This window comes from Oryzias latipes, chromosome 23 (genome assembly GCF_002234675.1).
Source record: "Oryzias latipes chromosome 23, ASM223467v1".
NCBI classification, from domain to species: Eukaryota; Metazoa; Chordata; class Actinopteri; order Beloniformes; family Adrianichthyidae; genus Oryzias; species Oryzias latipes.
Window position 1 is genome coordinate 17,126,404 of NC_019881.2, and position 21,762 is coordinate 17,148,165.

The 21,762-nt window shown below is 40.4% G+C and overlaps 1 protein-coding gene across 2 annotated transcripts in view; it reads left to right on the forward strand.

Annotated features, from left to right (window-relative positions):
* The window catches only part of apaf1 (apoptotic peptidase activating factor 1), a 48,928-nt gene that overhangs the window by 5,282 nt on the left and 21,884 nt on the right, over nt 1-21,762 (forward strand). For both annotated transcript variants that reach the window (XM_011491173.3, XM_011491172.3), the window contains exons 9-26: nt 205-372; nt 699-830; nt 914-1,027; nt 1,183-1,367; nt 1,479-1,602; nt 2,344-2,466; nt 3,210-3,350; nt 3,425-3,550; nt 5,126-5,278; nt 5,698-5,826; nt 5,937-6,062; nt 6,468-6,587; nt 6,667-6,792; nt 14,923-15,048; nt 17,489-17,620; nt 17,693-17,818; nt 19,744-19,869; nt 21,310-21,456. In XM_011491173.3, the coding sequence (XP_011489475.1) occupies nt 205-372; nt 699-830; nt 914-1,027; nt 1,183-1,367; nt 1,479-1,602; nt 2,344-2,466; nt 3,210-3,350; nt 3,425-3,550; nt 5,126-5,278; nt 5,698-5,826; nt 5,937-6,062; nt 6,468-6,587; nt 6,667-6,792; nt 14,923-15,048; nt 17,489-17,620; nt 17,693-17,818; nt 19,744-19,869; nt 21,310-21,456 (2,424 nt within the window). The remainder of the gene's footprint in view (nt 1-204; nt 373-698; nt 831-913; nt 1,028-1,182; nt 1,368-1,478; nt 1,603-2,343; nt 2,467-3,209; nt 3,351-3,424; nt 3,551-5,125; nt 5,279-5,697; nt 5,827-5,936; nt 6,063-6,467; nt 6,588-6,666; nt 6,793-14,922; nt 15,049-17,488; nt 17,621-17,692; nt 17,819-19,743; nt 19,870-21,309; nt 21,457-21,762) is intronic.

Sequence of the window (21,762 nt, forward strand, 5' to 3'; positions counted from 1 at the left end):
CTTTTGTCGCTCTGCAGAAAATATGTCCTTGAAAACAACACAATTTTCGATTTTGTCTAAAAACTGTATAATCGTAATTAAAAGCCCACTGGAAACGCTTTTACGTTAAATCAAAAGATGATTAGAGTGGGTTATTAGTCTAAAACCAGATTTACTTGAACAATATGAAGCTAAATCTCCAAAATATTTTATGTACTTTTCCAGATGATGTCTGTTTTATGGGGTCAGGATCAAGTGGACACTGAGGACACCCTCTCAGAATTTGTCAACAGAGCCATGCTTTTTGTGGACTCTCAGTCCCAACCCAACGTTTTCTACCTCCATGACCTTCAGCTGGATTTTTTATTGGAGCAGAATAAAAACCAGTTAAAGGTGTGAACCTCTAACTCCTTCTACTCCGTAGGAAAGCCAGTAACTGATGCTGAAAAAAAAACAAATGTGTGTTTTATAGAGAACTGATTAATGTAATTTATGCACATATATGTGTGTGTGAAAAAGTTCATTTTTAAATTCAGTACAAACTTTTGTAGATATGTTATGGATTTTGTTTATACCAGATTATTTAATTTCTCAAATAAACCAATCTATAGTCTATTTTGATCTAAGATGCTTATAAAATTATCATCTTGGTTATTTCATCAACCGTTTTTAAAACAATTCTTCGTTCTAATGTGTTTGCATGAATGCTCATGTCTCAGAGCCTTCACAAAAAGATGGTGGAACGTTACCAGCACCGCTACAAAGACAGGCCTCTGACCTCAAGAGATGAGGAGTCTCTTTACTGGATCCGATACTTGGCTTACCATATGGCCAATGCTAACCTTTTCCAGGTAAAAAGCACATTCTGTTCTCTCTGTACATTTATATTCAGACTTTGGATCCGCATGACGCCTTTTTCTTTCATTGCATTAAGGAGCTGCACTCCCTCTTGTTCTCCCTGGACTGGATCAGCGTGAAGGGGCAGATAATGGGTCCGGCCCACCTGATTAATGACTATCTGGAGTATGGATCCATTCTGGACAAAGAGGTCAGCCGACTTGAAAAAGAAACCTTTACTGCATCAATGTTACTGAGTTGACATCAGGAATAAAGCAGAGTTTTAGGCTTAATTGCAGCTGTGGGTTCTACTTTCTTCTCATCTTGCTGAAACATGTTTTTGTGATGTGACCTTTGTGCCGCCAGAACAATGAAATGTGCAGTGAGTTCCAGGAGTTTCTGTCCCTGAGTGGCCACTACCTGGAGCAGCGTCCTTTCCCCGACATCGTCCAGCTCGCTCTCTCTCAGCCCCACACCTCAGAGGTTTACAGACAAGCTCGGCTGCTGGCACAGGAGAGGGCCAAAGACGGGAAGCTCTACTTTGACCTCATGTAGGATTTTCTGCAACTTTCTCATTTGAAGGTTTTCCACTGTTAGTATTTGCAGTGAATCTGCACTAACCAGCACTGTTTTTATCTACAATTTTGATTGTTCTAATACAGAAACGAGACCAGCGTAGACAGTCTGTCCCGCTTGGTGATTCATCCTCATCAAGGCTCTCTGTATGCTTGTTTCTCAAACGATGGAACAAAAATCGCCTCGTGTGGAGCTACTAAGAACCTCAAGGTATCGGTGCCAACCAGGGATCCCACCATTTTCGGTTTAAAGCCAAACCGTATGTTAAGACATTGATCAAGTCGTGGGGAAGGTGAATCGTTGCACCTGTACTACGTACTAGTATGTTTACGCTGAAGGTGTCGAATACGTGTCGTGTTAAACTCAGGAAGGATTTACTTTTTCTTTTACTTTTCTGAATTTGAAGTTTTTTTTTGTTGTAATCCTACAACAAATCCTACATAAAAACTAGAAGAAAACTGTGACCTAAAAATGAATGAACCAAGAGGTTCCATAGATCTTTTATCCCAGCCACTTAAAGAGATTAGAATAAGGTTTTTGAGTTTTTATATTGTCTTTTAGGAAGTATTTATTTTGTTTTATTTTATTTTCCTTTTTTTGTGTGTGTATGTCGGTGTAATCGGTACTGGTCAGCTGAATTACTCCTGATGGGGATGCATAAAGTGTTATCAATCGAAAATCATGGCGACAGTGAATTGTTGCATCTCTAGTGCCAATATTTCTGGATTTGTTACATAAAATCTTTTAAGGTCAAAAAGTTTCCATCAGTAAATAATGGCAAACTGGGACTTAATTATGGACTTTTTTAATAGCAGAATGATCACAGTTATTAATTAACCTCTCTTTTGTTGTATTAAATACTTAGTATTACATACTACTTAGTAGTAATACTTAGTAATATTAAGGTTTTTTATTTTTTAAAGTGTTACAGTGCATACCTTTGTTTTCTAGGTTTTTAAATCGACTTCAGGAGAGAAACTTTCAGAGTTTGAGCTCCGTGATGAAGTGGTCTGCTGTGCCTTCTCCCCTGATGACAGCCTGCTGGCAGTCTGCTCAAGTGGAAGGACAATCCAGGTGCGACGTTTACACAACTTTTATTTATCATTTTAATGAGAAAAAAAAGAAAGAAATGAATGGTGGCGCTCCTGCCTCACAGCAACAAGGCCACCGGTTCAAGTTCCAGCTGGGGGACCTGAAACAGAACGCCAATGGGGGACCTTTCTGTGTGGAGTTTGCATGTTCTCCCTGTGCATGCGTGGGTTTTCTCCGGGGACTCCTGCTTCCTCCCACCATCCAAAAACATGCTTCATAGGTTAATTGGTTACTCTAAATTGTCCATAGGTGTGAATTGTGGCCCTGTGACAGACTGGCGAACAGTCCAGGGTGTCCCCTGCCTAACATAACAAGCTATGATGCATAGTTGTTGAAATGAATAATCCTTTTATTATTGTTTTGACATTGTCTTTGCTTTGTTTTTGGATTTATACATTTTTATTTTGTCTGTACCTATTTGATCTTTGTTTCAAAACATAAAGAAACAATTTAATCTAATAAATATTTTTTATTTTTGCAGGGGAAAACAAAAGACTAGATTTACTATTCTGTTTTTGTTGTTTTGTATTTCAGAAATTTTCAGATTTATTGCGGAATTATTGTCTAATATAATGAATAATATCTGTAAAATGAAAAAAAGTAGCTGGGGTTGTACTAAACAGATGGATATCAAGCATTGCTATTGCAGTAAAAAAAAACAACTCAAGAGTACTAAGGGTTAGAGAGGTTCTTTCTGTGATATGTTGCTTTTTGTTGTGTTTAAGGTGTGGAACGTCCATCAAGTGAAGTTACTGAGGACCTTTCAGGAGGAGCATAAAGAGCAGATAAACCACTGTGTTTTTACCAACACTACGCGGCGCCTCCTGCTGGCCACCTGCTCCAACGACCAAATGGGAAACGCCAAGGTGCAAATATTACCAGTCTTTTCACTTTAAAAACATTTTTTCAGTGATTTTTATGTGAATGTTTCCTCCCTCAGCTGTGGAATCTTAACAAGCCTACCTGTCAAAACACAATATTTGGCCACTTTGAACCAGTCAACCACTGCTGTTTCTCCCCTGATGATAATTATGTGTCCACCTCGTCCAATGATGGTACTGTGAAGGTAATGTTACACCTGTCAAGTTTTTCTTTCTCAAAACAAAAACCAAAAAATGTTTATATAAATAAGATTCTAGGATGTTTGTTGTTAATTATATTTTTTTTATTTAATACTTGTCTAAACTAAACACAAAATTAATGAAAGCTGCCTTGTATGGACCAGCAGACGCTACCCACTACCACCCTGGCCGCACCCTTTTGACTTTAATTTATTATTTATTAGGCCTGACAATATATCGCAAATTTATCGTTGCGATATCAAGCTGTGCAATACGCATATCGCAAAAGACGGCGAAAATTGCAATAAATGGTTTCCTTAAATGTGCTAAAACAATCTTATGGCAGCTTGAAGTATTTAACGAATCAACTGAATCAATTTATGCATTTGACCAATCGGATGGAGCCCTTTTATCTTAGATGTTCGAGTCCTATCTCAAGGAGGGTCATTTGGAGTATAATTTTTAAACTGTTGGAATGAAATGGGAATCCTGTTTTTTTTTTTTGTTATTTGTCCATACACCGTAAGTTATTGTTATAGCAATATTAATCACTAATATGGCATATCGCAAGTTTTCCTCATATCGTGCAGCCCTATTATTTATTATTTCTATTAGTTTTATCTCCATAGCAACCATTTTATGTTTTGATCGCCTGGGGTGGGCAAATACCTCTTTGTAACTTTAAGAAGAATCTGCAAAAGGTAAGCTTTGGATTTCATTGGCAACAGCGGTTTTTTGTTAACCACGCACACTTTTCTAACGTAGTCATAGCGCATGTCATATCGGTTTGTTCAGCTTGAACCAAGGATTTATGTATTAAATTTTCACAATATCCTGGTAAAAACGTCCTGGCAACAGGGGAAATGCACTTTTGTGAGCTCGCTACGCTAACGCCGTTAAAAACCTTCAACTTCTAATTCCAACCATTTTTCCCCAAGTGGCCCCCCCAGTAATGCTCGAGAAGTTAAGAGGTAATAGATTGTAGCTGGTACTAAAGGTGATTTTCTTTTTTTTTTTCCTTTTTTAATTCAAGAGGGCAGCCTCTTCCTGAGTTCAAAGGTCAACAAAACTGACATGGTTGTAGACTTAACTGATGTTTGTGTGAAATTTCGTTAAGATCGCTCGGGACAAACCGGCAAATTTTGCACGCTGCCGCAAAATGGCCGCCAAGCCGTAGGTCGTGTGGCCATCCCATAATCATTTTAAAACTTCCTTTGAGTATCACTGACAAGTGTGTTGGGTTTTTTTGTGGATTTAGCCCCATAAGAAATTTTGCCCTCATTTATTTTTTTTTTGCCAGTTTCTCTAGATGTGATGTCATCATTTTTGCTGGGATGTTCACTCTGCCCTAAATTCATTTTCACTGAGTTATTAGGTGCTCCCAAAGTTTGGTGAGTTTTTGAGGATGTGTGGTGGGGTGAAATTCTCCCTCAAAGGCATAGTAAGAAGAAGAAGAATTGTGAAAACAATCTGGTCCTTATAGTCCAGGACTGCTGAGGGACAGAATTAAATGTCAGATTTGGATCTTATTAGACAGAGGGCCTCATTGTGGCTAATGGTGTATTTCCCCCCCATTCTAGCTGTTTGAAGCCACATCTGGGAACATCTGGAAGTCAATCGATGTGAGAGGCATGTTTAAAGACCCGGATAATGACGACGAGGTGGCCGTCAGGTGCAGCAGCTGGACAGCTGATGGCAAACGCATCCTGTGTGCTGCCAGGAACGCTGCTTTGGTGAGCCTCAGACAGTAATAAGTTTTTAAAAAATAAAGTTTTTTTCTGTTTTGTTACTGAGACAGACATGATTGGTTTATTATCTCAAGCCCACTTTAACAGTCCTGCCACGAAGCGAGTTTGTTTGTTTGTGTTTAGGTTGTGTGAAGAGCGTGCAGTATGATTAGAGATGTGTGTCTCCCCTTCAGTGTTCTCCAGAATCAGTCAGCTTTGTGCTGCAATCAGCCTTTATGTGTGCTCTGCATCGTTATTATTAGAAAACAGCTCAACACTGCAGAGATGCTCGAGTTTGTGTCTTTGAAGAGACGGGGAGGAATAGGCAGATGTGACTCCTCTATAAAGACGTTGATCGTTCACATTTGCAGCTGTTAAGTGAAGGTAGAAAGGAAGTCTTTGCTAATCTGTTGTTGTTATTTCAGATGTTTGATGTGGAAACGTCAGACTTGCTTTTGGAGATCAGGCCCAGTTTTCTCAGCACGGTTCTACATTGTGACGTCTGTCCTACTAGTAACCTGCTTGCTATGGCACTTTCTAACTATGCTGTGGAGGTAAAGCACACTCATTACATCCAAAAGGAGATTCTCCCATAACCTATAAGGGGACGTGTCAGTTTTGGGGTTGTTCTCAGAGAAGAGGATGCATGTTTTTTGTTTTCTAGCTTTGGGATATTGAAGAGAATGCAAAGAAGGCGGATTGCAGCGGTCATCTCAGTTGGGTGGAGCGTGTGCAGTTCTCCCGTGACGGCTCTCAGATGCTCTCCTGCTCGGATGATGAAACTATCAGGGTATGATGGACAAAAAAAACAAAAAACGCACATAACGTGTTTATCTTTATTTTTATTTCAATATCCTTTATGTGCCGTGAAATCACCTGAGCTCTTTGCTGCATTTAAACCTGTTTCTAAAGATTTTCATCTGATTTTTTTAAAGATAAATAAACTTTTAAGACAAAATAAAAAACCCTAATTTACAGTACAAGTGAAAAATCTGAGCTGCAAGTTTGTTAAATGGTTACAAAAATGTTTGCGTAACGTTTTTTTTGCCCTTAAAGGAGCTGTAATGTCAGAAATTGTCCAATATTTCATGTAGTTGGCAAGAAAAACTTAAATTTCTGTGGTTAATTTGGTTTGTAGGTATTTAATGTTCCACGTGTAATGTATATCACAAATGTTCTGGTCATGGCGTTGCAGTTGTGGGAGACTAAAAAGCTCCACATGACCTCGGCGGTCTTCCTGAAGAGAAACACAGACGTTTTGTTCAATGATGACAACATTTTCGTGTCGGCTCCGGACCACTGCAACAGACTGCAGGTGAGGTGCAGACAGGTGTTTTAGAAGACTTGAGGGATCTAGACTTGTATGGAACGTGTAACCTGCGGGTCTGTGTCAGGTTCGTGACGGCAGAACTGGAGACACGTTGCTGCAATCTGAGAAGAAGCCGTCCAGGATCCGCTGTACCTGTCTGCTCAGGGATCTGTCTGTGGTGGCCCTGGGCCAAGAGGACGGGACTGTGCAGGTAAGACACAGTCTGATCGACAGGGCCTTTCCTGTCTGCTAGATACATTAGGTACAGCAGCATAGATGCCCTTTTTAGTAGCAAAATAATAATAATATAAAACATGTATTTTTTAAATTAAATGCAATTATTTTTTGAATAACGTTTCAAAGAGAAATATGCTATATTTTTGTACGCAGCTAAATAAGTCAGAACCAGAATTGTTCTTTACGTCTTTCTTCTGCTGAATCCTCAACTATCTCTGGTTTGTGCTTCTATACAAGTACACATCTCCCAATAAGTTATGGAGATTGTGGAAAAACTCAGTGGATGTCGAATACACAGTGTTTGTTTCACTTCTCAGGTCTGAGGGATAGAGAGGTAATTGTGGTGTGGTGATATTTTGTGTCTTCCACGTCATAGTTTAACTCTGAGTGTGTACAGTGTGTCTTAATTATTGGAGCCAAAACCAAAACATTCTAAAAGAAAACACTTTTCCAGTGTGGCATCAATTTTAACATTCTGTGGTGATAAAAAGCTGATTTCACCAGTAAGTCATTCTAAGTTCATTCAAACATGAACACATGGTGTCACTAACGGACAAACAGTCCCACCTGGCCATAGGGTTGGTAGTACTGTAGACAGTCAGAGGTTGCAGGTGAACTTTTCTCAAAGTATCATCAGCAAACTTGCATTAAGACACAGAACTACTGGCAGCTCCACCAGTGACGGACCACAACGATAACCAGTACCTAAGGAGCTCTGTGCTCTGACATGGCTTAGCAAATGCCAAACAGCTGCAGGTCTGTTAACCAGATGTGAGGAGTACTAGGGTTTCCAGACAAACCCTTCACAACCAACTCCACCGCTTTGATTTGAATGCCTGACCACCATTGCAAGTCACTTCACTGACACAAAGATGTGAATGTTTGCAGTGGACACAAGACCATGTGACCTAAACAATGCATCACTGGTCTACCGTCCTGTACACTGGCTCACCTTGCACAGAAATGATGGTCATCAGTGTTGCTGAACAAGGCGAGATGAGCAGTACGCCGTCTGTCTGGGCAGGCATCACTAGTCTGTACAAAACCAATTTGGTTATTGCAGATGGTCTAGCCACTGAAGGTTCTTACCTCAGAGACATCATAGACCCCATCATCCTACCCCAATTACACCCCCACACCCCCAACCTTCTGTTCATGGATGAAAATGCTCCACTATATGGTGCCAGAATTGTCACTGCTGGACTTCAGGAAGTGGCTTGACCAACAATGTCCCACAGAGCATGGCTGATGTAGAGTGTGGATGGTTGTACCGCACCCCAAGTGACCTGTAGAACTGCATGTAGCACTTGTGAAAGAGTGGAAAGCATTGGAACAACAACATGAGGGTAATCGATTGCAGCAAATGTGAAATATCTGCTATTTAACTCGTCCATTTTTTGTTATTTGGCAAAATCGTTATTATTCTCATATCTTTTGAGGGAATAAATATCAAACTAATGAAATTAATGTTTTCCCCATAAGTTTTTTGTAATATCAAAGAGAACTTTTACATATTTCAGTGAAATTCAAACCAAATGGGAAAAGTCCTCAAGTAAATAACAAAATCCATAACTTCTTGTGAGTAGTGTACTTGCATAGTTGTGATGATTCCTCAAATCTCACATCAGCTCGGTCACTTTTTGCATCTTTGATTTTCCTGTTTTACATCAGTGCTGTGTGCTTTTATTCCAAGTTCTCTCCTTTGTTTCTGTTTATCTGACCTTCTTATTATCCGGTTATCTCTTTTCCGCTCTGCTCCATCCATTTATACGGTCCCGCGGCGTTAATATACAGAAGAGTTAATGAACACAATCACAGCATCTCTTCAAGCTCTTGACCCTAATAATCAGTGTTGGAAGGGTTAATATTTGTGGACTCAGATAACCTGAACTGAAAAGTGAAAAGGACAGGTAGAAAAATGGAGAAAATTGGGGTTTATTGAGTTTGTAGGAACAGGTCGATCTCGCCGCTCAAATTAGTCTTTATGAGCCAGTGCTCAAAGTAATTGGAGTCAAACCTCAGTTCTGTCAGATTTGGTGTTTATTAAACTCAGAATTATCCTTTTTTTTCCTGAGAAGCTGACAATCTATGTTTTGTACTTTGATCATCTTTATTACTTGTGATCTTTAGGCTTTATTTGTTTAATTTAATTTGGACTCAAAGTTTTGCTAATATCCTCTGATTAAAAAGTTGTTACCCATTTGATTGACTTTTTTTGTTTTAAGAAATGGCTTTAAAGCACAATTTTTTCAGATGTTTTTTAACAGAATGTTAAGTATAACTGTAAAAAGGCAGATCTAACTATTTTGAGGACATATTTCTGAATGATGCAACAAAGTAAAATGTGAAAATGGGGTTAAATGTTATTTTAGAGATTTTCTTGTTTCTTTAAAAACATGTTTGCATCATAATTAATACGGTTTTTCAAAATAAGTAGTTGATAGTTGATGGTTGATTATTTTTATAATCTCTGAAGTATTTTATCATTTTTGTCATGGTAGAATTATTGTTTTTTTTAGATGATTTCAGCATTCACATACCTGCTTCTGGACTTACACCAGGGGGCGCCCTTGCACAAAGACGTCCAGGGATTTAGCATGCACTTTCTGCCTTTCTCATTTTGAGTCATTTCACACAAATGTACTGTGAGGATAATTACAAATAATCATGTTTTGATCTCAGGAGTCTGCTTTGCTCCACTGAATTAAAATGATGACGGCTTTATGAACGTGTTGCTGGGAGAACTGGGTTTAATTGCAGTGGTGAGGAGGAGCTGCCTCATTCACTCTGCTTTTGTGTGTTGTCAGAGGTGACGGGTAATCTGCAGGATCGAGGAACTGCTGACCTCATGCAGAAGTTTAATGTTAACAGCAGTTTGTGAAAATAGACTCCTGGACACAGTAATGACTGTTTTTGTGTGTGCGTGTGCAATATTTTAGGATGATATTTCACCTTTAGAGCCCTGCTTATTATTTTAATGGCTTTGCACGCAGGTTTGTCTTATCATGCCAACTTATTTTTTTGCCGTTTTCCTCCCATGGATCTAAACAAAAACATGTTTTATATTTCTCCTTTTATCTACTTGCTTTCATGTTTGTCTGTGGTTTTTATCTTTTTACCAAACACCCTCCGTGTTAAATCTGACTTTCCAAAGGGGAGCAAAAGCACAGTGTGTCTCAGCCTGGAATTGCTCGTCAAATCTCTTAAACTTAGCAAGATCGGTAATGATATGCGATGTTGCACCAGTGTCCACCATCAACCCTTTTCTGGTGATGTCGCTCCCTGGCTGATAATCAGTGGTCACCAAAAGGTGTTATCCGTCTCCTCGGATACGCCGCGTGTGATAACCTTGTTGCTGCTGCCTCCGACCTCCTCGCCGTTTGTTGCTTTTGCCTTAGCTGTACCACTGCTGACCACGCTGACACTATCTTGTCTTGTGTCCTCTCTGGCCACAACAGAAACACTCAAAGTCTCTGTTCTCTACATTTCACATCCTTGCACCTGACAGGGCACTAGATTTCTGTGCCTGGGAGACCATGACATTGTCCTTGGCCACAGCTGTACGCTGACTTTCAATCATTCACTTTCAATGATTCTGGCAACCCCTTTAAGACCAGTAGTCCATTGCTCAAAACTTCTCCGGCATCCCTCAGCGCTGTGATTGAGGTCTCGGCACATATGACGAATTCAGTCACACTCTCACCACTTAACTTTTGCAGAGAAGTTAATTCAGTGTAGAGACTCACAATTCGGGGCTTCCCCCTGCCAGCATAATAGACTTACAATATCTTGAGAGTGCCACGCCATCATCAGCAGCCTCTCGCATGACCAGAGACAAACTTTTGTCATAAAGGAATTGAATCAGTTCAGCTTATGCTTTAGCATTTTTCGCTGCATCCTCAGCCAGTGTGTCTTGATCCGCATCTGTGGCAGGTTCATTTAGGTTTCTGTAACCGCATGTGTCCAAAAAACTTTGTCTCCCAGAATTCATAATTTTTTTCGTCTCCATCAAACACAAGACGAGACCAACATGAACTTGTCCTTTCACTCATGGTGCTGCCACTCCAAAAGTTTAAAACGATAGTTTATCAAACTGTTTTGCTACTCACACCATGTCTGGGCAAACATCAGCGCATCTGGACCCATAACCTGTCAAACATGGCTTTCCAAAGGGGAGCAAAAGCTCACACTTTTTAGTAGCATTTAATGTTTTCAAATGATCTCAAGGACCATATTGTTTTTGCAATTCTTCTTTCTTTTTTAATGCGTGTTTCAGCGAACATTTTGCCCCCGCCACATACTGAAAAACTCATCCAAAATTTACAAACACACAGTACCCGTCGAAAGTTAGGTTTGGCCCCAAATGTCCCTAAAAAAAAAATGTATGTGGCCAAAGTCTCTTATGGTGCTCAAAAAAAAAAGTTCAAAGTCTGCTAATGAAACTAAAACACACCTGTCGAGGAGATCCAAAGAAATGTTGAATTTTGGCAATTTTTATATTTCCCACCATATGGGGAAAGATACCTTTTGTTCAAGCAATCTTCAGAAAGTGTCACACGCCACCAAGTTGAGTCTACACAACCTCAAACAGAGTTTGGTTGCCCTTTGACCTCAGGAAGATGTTTCCATCTTGATAAAAAAGAATTACCTTTAGTGTCATATACAATTTATACGACAGAGTTTGATAGTCAGTTTACCAAAAAAAAATTTTATCTTCACTTTAAAGTCCTAAATTTACAAGAAAAAAAGTAATAAATTAACGTTAAAAAAATCCAACAAAAATGTCTGCTAAAGATGAAAGATGTGAAGCGTTTTGTGAAGCTTTATTTTCGTGTAGGCTTTAGAAAGAAAGAAATTCAGAAACTCTTGATGACTTAAAACTTAATTATTATAGTGTAGCTGACTCTCCGGGGTTCTGTGTCAGTAAAGTTGAGTTTCATATGTAAAATAAGGAGCTCAGAGACACGTCTGGGTGTAGGACTGCTACTTTATCCTGCCCTGTTCATTCACATACCCAGAAGTCTATTTGTCACCTTGCATCATGTAACTGTCATGCGCTCAAGGAACACCAAAGGAGAATGAAAATGGTGTTGCATACATCCCCTCCTCCAAATGAAATGTCTTGTTTTAATAAGAATCAGAATCACTTTATTTGCCAAGTACAGTGCATGTACAGGGAATTTGACTTGGTTACTTGTACTCTCGTGCAAACTAGCAAGGTAAAAAGGATAAATAATAAAGATAAATAATAAAAAGAAGGTAGATGTAAGGTGGCTGTATGAATAAATAAACATAACTAAATAAAGGAATGGATTCAATTAAAAAAAGTCCAAAAAATGCAGCAGCAGTAATTCCAGTTTGGCAGTTTGTGATTGTACAGTGTCCCTGAGTAGTCCGGAGTCAGGAGTTCATAAGAGTGACAGCTTGGGGGAAGTAGCTGTCTTTGTGGCGAGTGGTTTTGGTTCGCATTGTCCTAAAGCGCCGTCCTGATGGGAGGAGGCTGAAAAAGCAGTGTCCAGGATGAGAGGGGTCTTTTACTATCCTGCCAGCCCACTTCCTGGCCATGTTGACCAAGTCAATGTGAGCGGTCCACTTAAGGTCCCGTGAGATGGTGGACCCCAGGAACCTGTGTGAGTCTGTTGAGGGGACAGTGCTGTTGAGAATTGTGAGGGGGGGGGGGGGGTCCACTGTCATCTCCACTGTTTTAAGTGGGTTCAGCTCCAGGTGGTTCTGGCTGCTCCAGAGGACTAGCTGCTCCACTTCTCCTCTATATGCAGTCTCATCACCGTCCTGGATGAGCCCAATGACTGTGGTGTCATCTGCCAACTTCAAGAGTTTCACAGAGGGGGCTCCTGATCTGCAGTCATTGGTGTAGAGGAAGAAAAGCAAAGGGGAGAGAACACATCCCTGGGGGGCGCCAGTGTTCAGGATCCGGGTGCTGGATGTGAAGCGTCCCAGTTTCACCTGCTGCCTCCTATCCGTGAGGAAACTTGTGATCCACTGACAGGTGGGGAGAGGCACGGCAAGCTGGGACAGCTTGTGGTGGAGGAGCTCTGGGACGATAGTGTTAAATGCAGAGCTAAAGTCCACAAATAGAACCCGTGCGTAGGTGTCTGCAGAGTCCAGGTGGTGCAGGATGTAGTGGAGAGCCATGTTGACTGCGTCATCCCCTGACCTGTTTGCTCTGTAGGCAAACTGCAGGGGGTCTAGCAGAGGCTCTGTGATGACCTTCAGGTGGTTCAGCACCAGTCGTTCGAAGGATTTCATGACTACCGAGGTCAGGACGACTGGTCTGTAGTAATTTAGTCCTGTGACTGGGGACTTCTTGGGGACTGGAATGATGGTGGAGAGTTTGAGGCAAGCAGGGACCACACACATCTCCAGGGAGCTGTTGAAGATCCTGCCTGGTGAAGATGGGAGCTAGCTGGTCAGCACAGACTTTCAGGCAGGAGGGAGAGACTCCATCTGGTCCTGGAGCCTTCCTGATCTTCTGCTTCTGGAACTGTTGACGCACATCTCGTTCGCAGATCATCAGTGCGGATGAGGGGGCAGGTGTGGGGGAGGTTGGGATTGCAGGAAGATCCTGTGTGATGGAAATGGTGGCTGAGGGGGAAGGTGATGTTTTTTCAAATACTTTTTTTTAGTTTTAATACTAAACAACAATTTTTGGAATTGGAATTGGAATTTTTGGAAGTCCAAAAATGTATGTAGCAGCCGCTCAGTCAGGGAGCCAGGTCTGAGGGGGGTGGGAAGGGCAGGGTAGCCCGTGCTACTCGCAGCTCTAATTTTTTCTTTTTCTTGTAAAAACCTAAACGTGTATCACTTAAAAAAATCAGCTAAAAACTACTGATGCTTTGCTTAGATTCTTCCAGTTAATCCCTTTGGTGAGACTCATTTTGTTACTTTAGGTAATTAATTTTTGATTAGGTTTTTCAAAGAGTGAATAAGTTATTAACAGGAGATGTGTGGAAGGAGGGCTGTGGGATGAAATGGAGCAAAGGTCCAGTCAGTGGAGTCTTGAACCGGAGACTCAGTAGATCAGTGTCCATATGGTGGACTTCAAGGCATCGGCTGTCGAGCTGCTTCTTTTTATCCAACTCTGAACAGTTCATCATGTCAAAGTTTAAAGTTAAACAGGAAACTGGTGTTTTTCTGGGAGCTTTTTCCACTCTGTTGAAGATTTAATAAAAAATGTTCACTATTGACATTTACAACAATAGGAAAAGTATTTAAATTTAATGTTTTGCACAAAGAATGTGAGATTGAACCGGTAGTAGAACAGCACTGCAGAAACAGGACCTTTGGAAAAAGTTAAAAAAAAATATTTTATTAAGCAAAATCACCCCAGTTATGCTATTGGGGTAAGAAAACAATTCAAATTGTAACCCATAAAAACCCAGAGACAATATTTTTTTACATTACTGGAAATAAATTCAGGCATTAAGGGATGAATTATTTTTTCTTTCTACATTTATTTATTGCTCATTTTTCATTGAAGAAATTTCAAATTAAAGGCTATTTCCTATGAACAATAGAAGTCAGAGAGGAGTATTATCCTATTGTATCTGCTTCTCCTTCTACATTAAAATATTAACACAAGATGACATCAACAACAAATAATAATTGAAATGAGTAAACAGTCATTCTTTTCAAAATAATGACCTAATTTCCCTCAATCGTTGTACACTGTCAAAACAGACCACCTAAAAATAATAAAAACATTCTCAAAATTTGAAAGATGTTCTTTAAATATGCAAATAAAATTGCCAGTTGAGCAAAAATTCTTAGTTTAAGAAAGAATTCTGGTCAGTTTTCTCAAACTAAGATTATTTTACTTTGGAAAAACTTTCTTGATTTCTAGATTTTTCTAGATTATTTTTCTTGCATGACAGAAAATAAAACAATTGTGTTTGAAATGTTTTTTGTAAATTACGTTAACATTCAAAAAAAGATGGATCTGAAATTTTCAAAAGCCATGTGTCTTGCTGATGTAAGGCTACAAGTGAGACTAGCGCTAAAAATGTTATGTTTCCTACATTTTCTGACTGTATTACCACTAGTTAGAGTGTCTTTGCTCTTAATTTGTATTGTTTCATTCTTTCAGGTGTTGGCAGTGCCCTCTGCGAAGCCTCTAGCCACCCTGTTGGGTCACACCAAGACTGTGCTTCACTGCCAGTTCACCCACTACGGCCAAACGCTCATCACATCATCTGAGGACTGCACCATAAGGGTGGGAAAACCCGCTCCTCTCCCCTCGTACCCTTTCTGCCTCCATGCATTCGTTTGTCCTCATCATCATTCGATGCATCATCCGTCCATCCCCTCTGTTTCCCCTCTAATTTGTGGTGTGTAATTTCCCTCACTCCTCCAACCCGTTTTTCTTCTCTGTTATTGATTATTTTTCCCTTCCGTCCCCATTCTTCACCTTCAGTGAAATACCTGCTGCAGTGAATCACTCACCCTCTCAGTGGTTTTGGGTCTCGGTGGGGCTTTTACCTGCCTAACTTGTTACTCTGCCAGCCTCCCCGTCAGCCTCTTCACCTCTCCATTCTTCATCCCTCTGTCCTCTTTCCTTTTCCCTTTTCCCCCCCCCGCCTGCAGCCGTCTGGATAGCTCTTGATCTTATATTTTCCTTGCTGACCACATGCAGCCATCTATGCTTGTGTTAATACAGCGGGTGCGTGTAAGCATCAAACTGTTACGCTCTGTCGAGCCCACAATTCATGCACTGCTGCTCCCCTCTCAGCTCTTTCTTCTTCTCCGACTCTTATTTTGCCCACAGTCCTGTCCACTGCAGCATTTCCTGCAGCTCGTTCTGCATTCATGCGGCTGCTGCCTTCAGCATCCATCCACCACTCGTTCGCTAACTCTCCAGAATCCTGCTGTTGGCCGTGTGCTCGTGTGAAGGAACGCGTGTGTTTACATGTTTACATGCAGAGGGAATGACACTGATGTTACTTGGTGATGGATTCTAACCTTCAGAGCAGCGACAGGGGAAAAGCTGCAGCGATGCACAGAAAGCTGTGATTGATAGATGATGCTCCTTGTCCTTCACTCATCTTAGAAATCAGGATGCATTCTTGTTTGTGCAGCAGCAGTAACCAATCATGATCCGACGGGACAGAATTTGAAACACAAAGGGAAGTTATTTTTAAAAATGAAAGCAACGTCTTTGGTACATTTTTCCTCTCAAGTTTTTACAAAGACGAAAGGAAATGCTTGACTGGACAGCTTAAGTTTAGCAAAAAGCCTTTAGGTGATGATTACTGCACAGCCTTGTTTCTACAGTGAAGACATTAGCCTTTAATATTTTAAGAGTAGCAGTTTAGTGGAAGAATGTCCACATTGAGATGGTGGGATCTGTTCCATATTTAGGTCACACTCAAGACTGCAAATACATTTCAAAAACAGCAGTTGGAGCAACTTTTAGTCACCATCTGTGATGCAATTAAAAAACAAAATCAGGATAAAGCACAACTGAAACCATAAAACAGTACGATTATTTCTTCCTATTTCCCTTTCGGTGCATTTTAAACCATCTCAACTGCTGAGTGGATCCTTTAAAATATTGAATGATGATTACAAAAATACATAAACCCACATAGAGCTTGACTACACAGAATTGTAGTGGATGACCACTTGAAATAAATTAGAGTGCACCCTCACAAGTTCACAAAAAGGAGAGTGAAATGCCAAAAGCTGCATAATAAGCACATTTCATACTGTCAACTATAATCGTTTAACCATTGCAAAAACCATTTACGTCGCACTCGATCTATTTTAAAAGCATTTCCAGTGGTCTTTTAATTTTGATTATACTGTTTTTGGCCAACATCTAAAAGCCTATGCCATTTTCTAGGACACAGTTTCTGCAGAGAGGCAGGAGTTCAATAGAAATTCACCTCTGAATTGTAGACAGGACTTTTTTAATCAATCAGCATTTCTTCATCTGCTTATTCACAACAATTTGAATAAAGAAATACTCAAAAATACAATTTTAAACTTCATTTTCTTAAATAAATATTATCCATCATGGGAAAATGCAACAAAAACAACTTTACTCAAAGTGGTCTTTAATGATCCTGTGAGTGTTTGTTTTTAAATTGTTTTAGGATTTACTGTCGACCTCAAAAAAGTAAGTCTTTTAATTTAAGTACTGTAATTTTTTTTAAAGGCTGATAAGAAAGCTCCCAGTTTCCTACACAAATGAGTTTAACCCTTTAAAAATAGAAAGAGGTTTAATTGCTAGAAGCTTTTATTGTTTTGGGTTAAATATTTAGATATTGTTTCCCTTTTTTTTAACTCGTTAGCTTAATATTTTCACAAATTTAGGCATTTTTAGACGTAAAAGTGAAGATTAACCTTCTGACAATCAGTGAAAAATAAATGTCCAGCTAAAACCTTTTAAAATTAATCAAAAACTACAAATCCCAAAGCTTCACCCCTTCACATTTGGTATCATTAGAAAGTCCCATATGTCCTCTGTAGATGCCAAAAGGAGTTAATTCAGTAGTATGCATTAGTGGGAGATATTCAGGTTTAGAAATGTCAGGAAGTTAGAGGAATTGTCTAACATTTCATGATTCCAGGGTAAAACCTTTGCTAACACTGTCTGGCTATTCAACAGGGAGCTCTGTTCTATAAATGTCTGCTTCTGTTGCTGTCTTTAGGTGTGGAATTTGCCGTCGGGTGAATGTAAAGTCCTTCAGGGTCACAAAGAGCAAGTCAGATGCTTCGCTCTGCTCTCCCCATCTTCCAATGACTCCAGACTGCTGTCCTGGTCGTTCGACGGTACCGTCAAGGTGAAACTGGCTCCCTGCACTTTGAGAAGCCGTGTCAAATAAGCTATGAAGTGATCCTCCTGTGCTCCTCAGGTGTGGAACACGGAAAGCGGACAGAAGCTGCAGGACATCGACGCTCACGGGGGAGCCATCCTGTCCTGTCATGTCTCACCAGACGGAAGACTGTTTGCTACCTCCTCTGCTGACAGGACCGCTAAGGTTCCACACATGAGATGAGACACATCTGTTTGTGCCTGAAGTACCAGCATGACCTTTTACACATCAGTGTTTTGTCCCAAAGTGATAGCAAAAAGCACATACCCGGGGGGTGCGGCGCATTGATATGCAGAAAAACCAGAGGCCAAAAGTTTTTTGTGTAAGAAAGGCAAAAGATGTTACACAGACGGTGCAGATGTGGGCTGCAGGTTAATCCATCCTCCTACGTTGGGGCCCGCCGATGAGACTTACCGTGCAGCTGTCCAAGTGGCCTTGCAGGCTAGCTGCCCACGAACCGACCCACCTCCCCGTCTCCGTGTTACTTTGGCCAGCTTCACCAACACCGCTGTGCTCGACTTTGGCTCGACTTTCAGCGTAGCGTCAGGCAGTTTTTTATCATCACGGCATGAAAATACAGGACCAGTGGGACTGTTTATTCTTTGACATCGTCTTGTTTTCAGCATCTTCCTTGCGAAGGTTGTTTGTCCAGAGCTATATTTGTACGTCTCTGTCAGTCGTTTGGTCATTAGTGAGAATTGGCGCTTCATGTTAGAATGGGATTCCATTTATCTGGCGTTTGGTAAAAAGCCTCCAAGTTTCACATGGGGCTTTTGATTTGGGCTCCGTCCAACCTGGCTTCAGTCAGTGAATTGAAGTGACGGAGAACGCACGTTTTATGGGTTTGGCATCGACCATAATGGAGGTGTGTGGGCTTGGTTTGCAGCCAGCCAAACTGTCCTTGCTCTCTGGACTGAATCGGGGCTATGCTGACAAAAAAAACTCCCACAATCCCTCTTTCTATCTTTTGAAGAGTTTAAATCAAAAGGCTTTGTGGAACACCGCAAAGAAAAAAAAGAGAAAAAATTGCTCTGCTCTGTTCTTTTTTTTTTTTTGTCCTCACTGCCCCCTTTTTCTCCTCTTTTCTCTTTCCTTCCGACCTTCAGTTGACTCGAGCTTTGTTTTCAGACAAAGTCAGTCAACTGCCAAGAGAAAAGTCTAATTATGAGTCGTGTTATATTCTGGGCGACACGCGATCCGAGCAGCACGGGACACAGAAAGCGGGGATCAGTGGATTAGGAAGCGTGAGCGACTGAGTGACACAAATGAACAGTAATATCTGTGCATGTGGGACGGCACTGCGTCCTTGTAAAATCAATTATGAATTTTGACTCTTATTATGGGAGCAGACACAACTATATTGATTCTTATAATAAGTTTAGACGGATCACGTCTTGTGAATTTTAATTTTTGCTGCTTCATGTGGCAAAAATCTGTTACTCGGTCTGCATCTTGAAGGGCTCTTCTTTAAGAATTCTAGTTACGTTAAAGACCCTGATGATGGAGGACATATGCAAGGAAAATTAAACTTAAAGTTGTATTTCTGAGTATTTCTTTATTCAAATTGTTTTAAATCAGAAGCAGACAAAAAAATACTGTTTAAAAAAGCTTATTTGTTACGTAGAAAATTGGGTGTGTGGGCCACAAGCTCCCTTCTTTGCTGCTCCGCATCTTTGTTTTCCTGGCGCAAACCTGTACGGCTGCATAGCTCAAATATTGCTCACCATTTTTGTTGCACCACTATCGTTACGTTGGGTGTAAGGGACTGAAAGCTAGCGAGAGAGAGTATAAACAGTTATGGGTAATGGGAAGAGGGGTGGGATTGCTCTGCACTAACGATCCCGCCTAAAATCAGAGGGAAATTTCTAATGAACTACTGCTGCTCTGCAAAAACTATGTTCTAGAAAATGCTTTGTTTTTTATTTTGGCAAAAAACGGCATATTCATAATTAAAAGACCACAGGGAGCGCTTTGAAACAAGATCAAAGGACGATCAGAGTGGGACTTTAAATATAAATCCATTTTCATTTCAATTTTTGTTTTACTATTTTCCTTTTTTTTGTTTTGTATGCATTTATAATTCCCTTTAGTTGTGGCACTGTGAGGCCTGGCAGTGTACCTTCACCCTGACGGGGCACCAGGAATGCGTCCGAAGCTGCAGATTCTCGTGGGACAGCGAATGCCTCGCGACAGGAGACGACAACGGGGAGATCCGGGTGTGTATCGCTTCAGTCTTAATCATTTTCATATTAGCAAGGAGAGTTCCCGTAAGTTGAATCCTACACGGAGAAATAAAGACACTAGACAAAGGAGCCGTTTAAAATTTGCGAACTGATTCCTTCAAATGTCTCTCATCCAAATTTGTAAAAAAAATGCCTCAAACCATCAATTTTGTCAGGCAACATTCAAAGAAATAATTACAGCCGACAACATTTATTTCCTGCAATCGTTCCCTAATTGCACGTCATCACTCATTTAGAGAAAGTGATTACTAATACATCATGATTACTTCAGTGCACAGAGGAGGGCTGAGATGAAAGAGAGAAGGCAGGGCTTTTCCCCGGGAGATGGTGGAGTGTGAGAAGTTGGGCTGAAAGAGCAGGAAGAGGAGGAGACGGTGAAAAAGGAGGACTTTTGCCGCCTGATTGAACGTTGGAGGCTTTATGAGGGACACGACTTAAGCAAAAAGCTAAATGAAAGTTTGATTGAGAGCCAGAGAGTCACGCTCGTCGTTCAACTGCCAATAGAAAAGTGGCACAGCAGCACGTATCAATACCCTTGGATGGTGGATGGGTAGATCCAGCTTATGACTCAAAAAGAATGGCCAAATCCATCAGTTCCAATTACATAAACTATATTGAAATTTTGCCTCATCTCCATGGAAACAAATGTGAGTCAGGCATCCCAAAGAACAAATATAGCTGTTGGTGTGGTGTGTCATTGTCAGATATACGTGGCAGTTGCGTAACAGCTGCAAAGTAAAAATCTAGGAGTCTTTTTTTTTTCTGCCTTTGAGACGACGATTTTTCATATTTATCATCCCGGTTCACTTTAAAAAGGGTAAAGTTTTTTGGCGATTGCGTAGGTTTATAAAGTCACCAGTACAATGGATTTAGATCTTTCGGGAATACTTGCTTTCTTGCAGATGTTGATGTTTTGTACCTGTGTTAGCCAAAACTACTTACAACAGTGACTTTTTATTCATGACTTTGGCTCTTTTTTGTTATGAGTTTGCTTTTATAAATTTTCTAAAAAATATGTTTAGATTTGTCTACATTTAAGTGTAAAGTATACATTTCTTCTCGTAGGATGTACAAATAAGAATGCTTCTGTGTCCAAATGGCTTAAATATAGCACAAAATTTTGAGTTTGTGTTTTACATCGGTTTATAAACTGGGTTATTCTGTGCCTTTCAGCCATTTTACATTTCAAGGTCACTTTTTTTTCTAGAGGACAAAAGCCCACAGCACTTGCTGCAGTAGCAGTCTTTGCAGCTTTTGGATTTTGAACATTTACTCTATTTTATTGACAATTACTATACCTGCTATTTTGTTGTACATACATTTGCCAATTACTTACACTGTTCGGCTTCAGCTGGCTGGAAATCGCACATGATCTCTCCTTAAAATAATCCATACTGCGTTTGTTGACCACAGCTCTGGAATGTCAATGACGGTTCGCTTCTGAGGATTTGTTCCCGAGAAGTGAAGGACAGCATGGACTCCTTCCACGGAGGCTGGGTGACTGATCTGCACTTCTCTCCGGACAACTCTCTTCTGGTCTCAGCTGGAGGCTATATCAAGGTAAAGTTAAAAATACTTGAGATTCAGCATTACTCTGAGTTTATCTTCTATACAGCCAGATTGAGGACAGTAAGAGTGGAGGATTTATCCTACTGAAAGTGAAATTCTGGTTTCTCTGAATAAATCGGGACCAATATAGGATCTCCTGACATTTGTAAGCCAAAGGTACTTAGCTGTTTTTTACCTGTAAAATGGAAAGACTCATTAGGCTTCAAATCTCCTGCATGCATAAACTCTCTTTAGATTAGGTCTTGGGTTATAAATAAATGCCTTTTCTGTTGATCAGAGCCGGAAGGATATGGCAAA